Here is a 10,785-nt window from a genome sequence, read left to right as displayed (position 1 = left end):
CCTTTTGGCGCAGTCATTCAGTGCTTAAGGCCCTTGCCCAGGGATCAGAAGAATTAGGCTCTATGCCCCAGCCCTCATGCAAAGGGTGGCAGAACCTGTATCCCTGCAAGGTGTTTTAACCAACATGGGATAGGTATCACCCAGGACCTTCTCAAGCCCATCTTGAAGCTCCCCAGTGCACTCTGCATTTAATATGTGTAAACAGCACTGGGAGCATGCTTCCAGGAAGCATACATTTAACTGAGCTCCCCTTTGCTTTGGCTTGTTCTTTTCCTCCTTGTCCCACATATCCCCCTCTCCTGGCTGCTCAGTGGGCAGGTACAAGAGGAGGACTGAAGAAGGGTTGGGTTAACCTATTGGCCTGGGCATTTTAGGGCTTTGCTGGGAAACAAAAGGTGCAGGTTTCACCCCACTCCTCCGGGTAAGGAGAGAGAGAACCTAGATCTTCTGTTCCCTAGGCGAGTGCTTTAACCACTAGACTAAGAACTGGGAAGGCCCTTGCCTTCCTCCTTCTCCCACCTCCTCTGCAACTAAAATAGTGAGACTTATCTAGCTCTGCATGCACACCTGAACAATCCTATTTTGCCACACAGCTGCCCAGCCAGATCATAGACCTACTGGCACTTTCTTCCTCTCTAACTTTCTGACTGATGAAATATATCCAACCTAAGTTCAAATTGGTGAACTTAAACTGAGGCTTGTCCTTTCTAGCAGTATAATGAGAATTTCGTCACCTTTCCAGCATTCAGACCCCTCCCAGCTAGGAGATGGGTGCTAGCAACTGGACCCTAGTAACCGAGTTCATCATCCTGGGCTTCCCTAATGCCCGAGAGATTGAGCTGATCCTCTTTGCTGTCTTTCTCCTGATGTATGCCTTGACCTTCACTGAGAATATAGTCATCATCCTAGTCATTGGCATGGACTATCGCCTCCACACCCCAATGTACTTCTTCATCAGCAACCTCTCTGTTCTAGAGATTGGCTACACTACTGTCACTGTGCCCAAGATGCTGGCCAACATTGCCATTCAGTCAAGGACCATCTCCATCACCGGCTGCTTCACCCAGCTCTACATCTTCTTCTTCCTGGGCTCAGCTGAGTGCTTCCTGCTGGCAGCCATGGCCTATGATCGCTACCTGGCTATTTGCAACCCACTTCACTACACTACCATGATGGACCGGCGGGTTTGTGTGAGGCTGGCTCTGGGGTCCTGGCTAGGCGGTTTCCTAGCACCGGCTGTGCCAACTGCCTTTATCTTCCGCTTGCCCTTCTGCGGCTCCAATGTCATCAATCACTTCTTCTGTGACTCACCGCCACTGCTGGAGCTCTCATGCCGGGACATCTTTGAGATTGAAGTGATCAATTTCATGGTGGGCACAGCTGTGCTGCTCAGCTCCTTCATCCTCACCATGGTGTCCTACATCTTCATTGTTGCCACCATCCTGCGCATTCCCACTGCTGAAGGGCGCAGCAAGGCCTTCTCCACCTGTGCCTCCCACCTCACTATCGTCACAATGTTCTATGGCACCACCATCTTCATGTACATCCGCACCAAGACCATCCAGGCCTTTGATTTCAACAAGGTAGTGTCTGTCTTCTATTCTGTGGTCACTCCTGTCATCAACCCCATCATCTACAGCCTGAGGAACAATGACATCAAGCAGGCAATGAGGAAGGTACTGCTGCGCAAAAAGGATTTCCTCTCCAAGTAAGCGGGCTTGAGGGGCTCCAGGAAAAGTCCAGCTGGTCTGGGAGAAACAGGTCCCTATGTATTGCCTTTCAAAAGCACCAAGCACTGCAATACCAGTGCACCCCAGGTAGCATTTTCACAGGGTAATAATGGAACTGGGCTTTCAAATCTCACTCAGGTTTTATGCAATCCAGGTGCCTAACTCCAATACATCCCATTGAAAATCCAAACACAGCCCTCCCTTTAATTTTGGTAGAGTTTCCCAAGTGGTAGCTCAAGGCACTACTTGCCTGCATGCATATATAGCCTTCTGGGGAGTTGAATTACAAACACCCTGCTATTCCCAATTTACTGAAAACCCTTGCAAAGAGCGCTAGTACGCCAGTGATACAGGCATGGTTCTTTAGAGCAGAGCAGTTTGCAAGCGAGAGTCCCTCAGTTCAGTACACATTAAGTTGCCCAAGATGATGGCCACAAAACATTTATTTTGCATATGCTTATTTCTCAAATTCTACATTGGTATATTGTTTTTTTCCTTGATTTGCCAATTGATAGATATCTAAGTTTTTTATAGGTTACTATCTATATTTATCTCTACATCAATTTATACCATTACCTATACCTGTTACTAGAACTATATTTAATTTGTTTTCGTACCTAGTGCATATATACACACACACCACACATGCATACACATTGAAGCAACCTTGTTTAGATGGCAAAACACACCCTCAAGAATTTAGAAATGCCTGCTTTACAGTTATTCATGTCATCTCAATTCTATCCTCTTATACATATTCATGATGGTACAGTCTGTAGTTACAAGTGACCTAGCAGGGAAAGTAGAGGTTCACTTTCCAACGTGTATAGCTTAGGCAGCTCTGGGTATGTGTTCACAGAGTTGGCAAAATGCCATCGCTGTCTTAGCAGGGTGACGTTGTTGCCAAATGTCAAGTTCCCTCTGGAGAGCACCAAGGCACTGGAGCTTCTTAGTGAAACACCATTAATAATGTTTAGATATGAAAAATTGACAAGTTTCCCTACATCGTTCTAGAAGTCAGATGAACCATTTCTGTTGCAATTTCCAAAAAATAACCACCCTGAAGCAAACATGCGGCACTGGAAGTTTCAGCCCAAATAGTCAACATCTGATGCAGTGGTGGGTAACTTCAATCAGGGGCTTATCATGAAAATTGTGAAGCAACTGTAAATGTATTGTAATATAGATTATATTGTATATTAACTAGCATATAATCTGTAGCAGGGGATGGCAACCTACAGCCCAGGGCTGGATTTGGCTGTCAAAGAGGTCTGGTCCAGTACAGTGGATCAGTGTCCTAGAACTGCACCCAACCCGTGCTGCACTTCCCTCCACTGCAGAGCTTGCTGCTCCACCCCTTGCTGAAGAGGAGTCCAGTAACTGTAGCCAGCTGCCAACAGTTAGGAAGAAGGGATGGAGATTTGTAGCCCACAGGGACAGCTGGGTCACAAGCTGTGGGCCATGCCAGCAAAAGGTTGGCAACTCCTGACCTATAGCCATAGCCACAAGTGAAGATGTAGATAGAGAGATGGGCAGAGAAAGCATATACATTCATATGCTTATGTGTATATCGATTTGTGTAAGATAGCTGTAGTCACCGAGTGCATATGTATATACATGTAATTATATATAAAGAAATATATAAATGGAAGCATCACAGTGACCAGCCTATGTGTATATATCCAGATTAGCCTCTGTGATGCTTTCTTTTAGGCACTGTAACATCTAACAATTAGGGTACAGCCAAATGTACATTTTAGCCCTTTAAAAGAGGAGAAACTGGGGGTCTTTAGCATGCAGCAGCTGTTATCATGTGTATCCAAGGCTGGAGGTCATATCTGTAGTGCTACAAACACTTTTACCACTACATAAAAACTAGTATGTGTACAAGCTGGGCTATGAATGACACGTGCCCCCAGCAACTGGGGGGTCACGGCAGTGGGCCCCAAGGTTGGCTACCACTCGCAAACACCACTGGCCCCCTACAAAAAGGCACAGCCAAAACTGTCATTTGTGGGGCCCCAAAATTATATGCAGAACAAAATAACAGGAACATCATTCTAAATAACAGCCCTGACCGGCTACAGCTCCACCTTGGTCTAAGACCTTTGGTTTGGTAAGGGGAGAAAGACCTTGGAAAAAATCTCATGACATCAAAAGTTCATTCTAGACTTCTTATTTTCCTCTATATTGGAAGGCACCAAGGCACACAGTATGCCTAGGGCACCAACTACCCTTTGACCTCCCTGTGTAGCACTACAAATGAAGGTCTTTCCAAGGCCTCGCTGCTTTGTGTGCATGAGCCTGTAGCATTAAAAGTGAGCTAAATCACCTTAACTTTGACCCTGAATAAAGCAGCATTCAAGCTGGAGCAGTATTCCTGCGCTTGTATCGGTTCAGAATCATGCAGGCATAACAGCTCATCTCAATACCCTTTGGTAGCAATACAGGTCTAATGCCTGTCTATACCATTAGGTGCCTTGCTTCAGATAAATGATCTAAGCCGGAGTTCAGTGCATTAGCTCCCTGTATAGTCAAGGGAGAGAGTCAGCTGACTCTGAAGAATGCTTCAGAGATCCTGGAGGTACCTAGAACTAGATAGCAGGAAATGTTGAGCACAGGGGATGTCTGAACTCCCACCTCTCGCTCAGGTGCCTTTTCCCACTTGGGATCCAAAATACCTAGTCCCTAATCTTGGCTGCGCTCATCTGCCCAGTAGTTTAGTGGTTAGAGCATTTTCCTCTACAGCCTGAAGAGATTTAGACCCATATGATCACCAAAGACACTGCCCTAACCACCCAGCCACAGATGAAGCCGGGCAGAGGCCCCACCAGCCTCCTACTCAAGCTGGGCTTCTGGGCAGAAAGTCATGGGGGCAGGGAAACACTGAGAGCTTAAACTAACAAGTGCAACCCTGTAGCCACACAAGTAAGCCACTCCACTGGAGTTCTCCATCACCATATCTCTTTCAGCGCAAGTGACTGAGGGTGTTACAGCCCCCAAATCTAACGGGTGTAGCATAAGTTAAGCATGTTCCTAGGTGTTGTACGTGGGGTGGTGGGGTACAGGGGGGCATACGTCACATGTGGCACATGGGAAGGGTTTTTGAGGGTGGGACCTGCAGTGTCAGACTGACACTAGCACTTTTCCATGAATGGGTGGGGGTCTACACCTACATGTGTGGGAGCTCAGAAATGGTCAAAAAAGTATCATTAAAAATGTGAATTATTTTTCAATTGAGTCTTCCCAAATTTTTCACAATCCCCCCGCCCTCATTTGCTTTTGGAAAAACTTGCTTTTGATTGGAAATTTTTAATTGTATTTTAAATAATTTTCATAAGCATTTTAATCCAAGTTTAACTCAAGTTTTATATTGAAAGTGGTTACTGATTTTTATATAGATCATCTTTTAGATTCTGTGTATCAGATAGGCTACTTTGTATCATATAGGCCATTTTACGTAAGTATTTTTGGTTAGTTAATCAAGAACTTTTTAGCATCCTCTTTAAATATTCTTCTAACATCAATAATGTATAAAAAATTGTTTCTAAAATGTAATGAAACATTTAAGAAAGCTAATCCTTTTGTGCGATATTCTATTTTGAAACTTTTTTCCAACACCAAAAAAAAACAATAGTTGGAAAAAGTACCGGATGCTTATTTTTTTTATATAATCAGAACAACACATCTGTAGATAGAGTTTGGATTTACAAGGAGTGCACAAAGAGGTTTTAGTAACCTACTGCTAGTGGGAAAGGTATGACAGAAGTTTTTTCCCATTGTACCATAGTATTGTAGTTCAGAAAGGGTTAAGAACCAAAAAGATAAAGACATGCAGTGTGTCCCTGGTTTGTTTTTATGTAAGAAAGAAAAATATCCTCTTAAATGTCCATATTTATTATCCTTACTTCTTTTACGTTTTCTTATTTTGCACTGCCAGGTATTGTTAAAGTCCTTGAACACCATTTTAAATTTTCAAAGTTCATCAAGACACAGTGTAGCTTTGGCTTCATCATTCTCTTCCATTGCCTCCAAAAGCCCAACATCTATATTTATATTTCTATACATATAAATATATGGTATTTGTAGGCAAAACAAAGAAAATAAAAAGTCACAGGTATACTGTTTATGGGGGGAGGGAGATGTACGTAATAGAAGAAAATGAAGTCAAGGCTACCTAGTCATTTATCATCCTTCCTTCAGCCCATCCTCCACTTCACCGTAGGACCACAAGACTGCCCTGCCTTAAAAAAATAAAAAATAAAAAAAAATCCCCTATTTGCAACCTACAGTAGCTCTTTTCCTTTGTGCTCCTTATTTTAAATACTTTATTACTCTTTTCCATTCTTAATAAGTAAATGTCTAAAGGAAATTCAAGTGAGAAAGGAAAATATACTTGGAAGAGCTAGTGTATTTGAAATTGCAATGAGAAACATGAACATATTTCTTACCCACTTCACATTGAGATAGACATGTAGCGTTTTATAGAGAAGGAACACAATAAAAAAAAGCTATCTAAATTGTGCAGGACAAAGCAATGCAGTGAGAAAAATGGAATGTGTTGTAATTATTTTGCACTTGCTAAGTGCTATAGGTGGCCATGTTCGCATGTGTTTAGTGTTTGTGTAACAAGTGCTGGGTGGACGGGAGACTCTGGGGCTGCAGCGGAAGCACCATGCCGCTGGAATTTTCCGCATGGGGTCTCTCAAGGGGAAGTCCAGGGCCTGTCAGTAATGTGACAGTCGCCGCTTCGGGCCAATGAGAACGCGCCACATGTAATTAGACCGCCCTGCATCACAGAGAGTATAAAAAACATTGCGCTGTGAACTTTGGGGTCTTTGCGCGCCCGACGGAACGTATGGACTGAATCGACTCGGAGCGACCTTCAGCCTGGCCAGCCGGAGGGGAGGACGCCAGACCCGCCTGATCCCGGCGACCCTTCCCGGAGACACAACACCAGTGTGAGTGGGTGCTCACTGGTGCACCCAGCATGGTTGATTTTGTTTTGTTTAACCCTTATTAATAAAATTAAGCCTGACCTTTAAAGCGAGCGTGATCTGCATAAGCCCGACTATCAAAAGATCTTGTCCACAGAATGCAGCATAAAAAAATAAAGCAGGAATGCAATCCAAAACACAAGGGAGAAATACAGGTGTGTGCAATGTTATAAGTCATGTAAAGCAGTGATGAGAAATATAGCAGCATGCTCTAGACATTATCAGTTGAAAATGTGGCTTCAGTTGTTCTGCAGTAATTTACAAATACAGGTTTCCCTTGCCAACTAGATTTTGCTGGGTGGGAGGGAAACCCACCAGCTTCATGCAGCTGGTAGACGCACAAAAACGCTACTTTATTTGGGGGTTGGGGCACTCATTAGAAAGTGAACTCACACTGACCGAAAGCGTCCTCCAACCACCAAGCTTTTTGTAACATGAAGATGTTGCATATTGCACAGAATGATTCATTCAATCTTAGAGGAGCATGAACAGGAGGGCTGCAGAATGGCACTGGAGGATGGTGTCATCTCCTGCAAAGATGTTCAATGCAGCGTATTTCCAGGGAACTTAATATAATGCAAAGCAATCTAATGCAGCACATATCAAATGCCAGGCAGTACAAAGCAAGCTAATAGGAGTATAGAGCAATGCAAAGCAAGGCATGGCAGAACAGTGCATTGCCATGAGCCGTGTCTGGGAGGCAGGTTGTATTAGCCCTGCCCGGAACTCTTGAGTTCAGGAAGGATGACTTTGCGGTAGCACTGTGCAAGAAGGAACATAAATAGTAACTAAGGTGCTGGTCCAAAGCAGCCAGGAACCTGGGATCTCTTCGTGCCCTGTGGTCCTTGTTGGTTCAGTTTGTCCTTCAGGCCTCACACAATTTACTGCTTACTGACAGTTCAAAATGGTCAGGGTTCTGCTTATCTTCAGACCAGCATCGTGGGATTGAGTAAACGCATAAAAAGACAGGTGGTGAATGAGTTGGAAGATTTGTGGATGGATACAAATGCCAAAGTAGGTGGCTAGATAGAAAGACAAATGCACAGCTGCATTATTCACTTAGCAGTGTCTTCCTCTCCTTCCCCACCCCATGTTTTGCTTCCTCCTGGTGCCAGTTGGACAGTAAAACCCCCTTGCCAATTCCCTCAACTTCCGCTAGCCAATTCCCTGTACAGCTGTTTCTTCCCCATTCCTCACCATGATGTTTCCTAGTGCTCATTTATTATCTTTGATAGGTGCTAGATTGAGGACTCTAGAGCAGTGTTTCTCAAACTGGTTTGTTTTTTTTTTTGGACGGACCACTTGAAAATTCCCAAGGGCCTCAGCGGACCATTTAATAAACTTTGTTGGTCAACAAATCAAAGCATAATAACTCATATTTTAATATCAGTAGTCTTACCTTTCTTATGCAATGGATAGGCCTGGGGTTTTTTTAGCAAAGTTTTGGGAAGTCAGATGTAATGTTTGTCAGCTTTAGCCTTAGGTCACCTTTCTGCCGACCACCTGAATGCAGCTCACAGACCACAACTGGAGAACCTCCGCTCTAGAGAATGAATTCCTCCCTTAACCACAAGATACGCACAGCAAAGATAGGGGCTATAAAAGTTCCCTTACTGTGTCTTACTACAGCTCAGTCTGGAAAAGGAGGAATGAAACAGAGGGGAAGAGAAGTTCAGTCACTATGGCCCATTCCATCTTTTGCTATGCTGCTTCGTCTTCCACGGGGAGGTTACAAATCATGCCTATTTGGTGCTTGTAGCGGGTTTGGGATTATTGCTTAGCTCAGAAAGCCTTTAAACAAAATGCAGCCCTTTATTCCCAGGGCACATCTGCCCCACAGGCATCCTCAGCCCACAAACACAGTCCATAAAGGACTAACATACAGGTCTCAGACCTCTTCAGCCCCTACCTCCACCTTACTACTTTGACTTTCCCATGATGCTACTGCTTGCAGACCCTGAGAATCCCTGGTCTAGCACTGTAGGCATTAGCTTAGCCACTCCCCCTGCCCAAAAGCCTTTTAACTTCCTGTAGCTGCTAAGTATTTCCCTCAGCTGGCCCAGTCCTCCTGAGCATTACTGCCTGCAGCTGGGCTGTAGCTTCTAGCTTCAGCAACCTGTTACAGTGCTGCTAACTTTGTGATGAAGAGAAAATCAGAATGTGACTAGAGCTGTTTAAAAAGAAAATAAAAAACAGTGAAAAATGTGATCCCCCCTCACACACTTTTTTAAATCTCAACATTTTAAGATACTCTTTGTTTAAAGTTCTGAACTTTCAAACAATTTCTTCCCCATTACCAAATTTTCCCCAACTACAACTGAAACCTGGTGGGACTTTCCCCATTAGTTACAAAGCATCTTTTGCCATGCTTTGGCCACTGCAGATGAGATTTGAACAGGGAACAAGAGTTTATAGGCTATTCTTGTCCCCTTCTAAATCTCGACTTTGACTTTAGAAGTCTCCAGAAGTTATTTGAAGGCTCAGTTTCAATTAATAATTAAACAGGTCATCCTAGTTTCCTTAATGGTCTAGGAATATCTCTGATCTAGGGTGAAAATCACCCCTATGCAAAGATACAGTATGCACTGCTTGTATTTCTATTTAACTGGGTAATGGGGCACCATAATCCATGCCTTTGAGATAGCGACCTAATTCCCTTAGGCTACTTTGAAAAAGCTTGCTTTTAAGTCTCTGGATGCTAAACACAGACCACAGGTTGAAGCTTGGTTCCATGGTCGTGCTGTATATATTATTTGATCTGTATGTAAGTTTGGTATTGGTGATTGTGTGCCTTTGGAAAGGAAGTTGCATATGTACTGTAAAAGAACACTGTGCTAACCTGTTTGGACTTTGCAAAGGGACCTAGAGAAATTAGGCACTGTATTAAACCCCCGTAGGTCCTTTGAAAAATCTCAGCCCCCTGAAAATCCTATAGGATTTATTATGCCTTTTGCCTTTTTTGTTCAGCCACATTTCTTTTTATGTTGTAGCCTGTTGACTAGAATTCAGTAGGGGTATTCAGACAGTTGTGCCATAGTAGCCACATCCTACAGCAGGCTGGTTTGCTTAAGATAAATGCTTAAACAAAACAGTCTGTCATGGTGACTTTAATATTGGGGCTCCAAAGGAATCATCACACACTTAAAAAGCAAGTTAATTTTAAGGTGTCAGATCCTATTGTAGCGCTCTAGCTATGTGCATTAACTTCCCCCTGGATTTCTATGTGGAATACTCAAAAATCATTTTTATATAGGGCTGAGGAAGGCAAAGCCACTGAAGTGATTAGACACAGAGTCTGAGATCTTTCAGAGAAGCCTGAGGAAGTCAGGCACGCAACACGCATTTAATTTGGGTATCCAACTCCCCTTAGACTCCTTTGCATATCCCATAGTGGCTACTGTGGCTGTAGCTTTGCTGGTTTGGTCTGCTTCAATGAGAAAATGACCTCTTATCAGATCTTGCAGCAATGAACTGCTCTTCTCTGGTCTTGGTTTTAAAAGGCAGCAACCAAAACAGTATTTCCAGGCTGAGATTTTCAAGCCACAAAGAGGCATCCAATTCTTATGCATGTTCATGTGACTGGGGTATCCAGATCCCTTAGGCAGCCCTGAAAATCTCAGCTGTGCTCTCCTTCGAGTGTTTCAGATCTAAGCAGAGATGGCCGTGGTTGGTGTTCACTAACTAGGAGGACTACCAAAAATATCTCAATGAGCATGGTGAGCAGCTCAGGAAGGGGCACTCTCCCCACAGCACTGGTTCTGACTCTGATGCCCATTGTGATACCAAAGGGACCTGCTACAGACAGTAGTAGTGTGAGTGCAGACAGCAGTGCCCCAGAGCACTGATAAGGTGTTGCACAAAACACAAGGACGGCTCTCCCCTTGCTATCACTACTGACAGCAGTGTCCCACGGGGTGCTGAAGGAAGCACCATAGCGTCAGTAGAGGAATTCTCCCCGCACAGTCGGTGCTGAATCCGGTGCCCAAGAGTGGTGCTAGGGGCACTGGGATGTGCAGACTCTAAAGGGAATTCTCCGCCCACTGAACACGTTTTAACCT

The 10,785-nt window shown here is 44.1% G+C and overlaps 1 protein-coding gene across 1 annotated transcript; it reads left to right on the top strand.

Annotated features, from left to right (window-relative positions):
- Positions 1 to 767: 767 nt before the first annotated feature.
- Positions 768 to 1,712, top strand: LOC149862736 (olfactory receptor 6N1-like). The gene has a single exon (XM_090054080.1). The coding sequence runs from the start codon at positions 768 to 770 to the stop codon at positions 1,710 to 1,712; it is 945 nt and encodes a 314-aa protein (XP_089910206.1).
- Positions 1,713 to 10,785: the final 9,073 nt, after the last annotated feature.

This window comes from Crocodylus siamensis, chromosome 6 (genome assembly GCF_052110815.1).
Source record: "Crocodylus siamensis isolate JL-2025a chromosome 6, ASM5211081v1, whole genome shotgun sequence".
In the NCBI taxonomy this organism is placed as follows: Eukaryota; Metazoa; Chordata; order Crocodylia; family Crocodylidae; genus Crocodylus; species Crocodylus siamensis.
Note: the sequence above shows the minus strand (reverse complement) of the source record. Positions and strands in the feature narration are given on the sequence as shown.

Coding starts and splice junctions, on each gene's coding strand:
- LOC149862736 (XM_090054080.1), top strand. CDS start 768: ATGGGTGCTAGCAACTGGACCCTAGTAACCGAGTTCATCATCCTGGGC.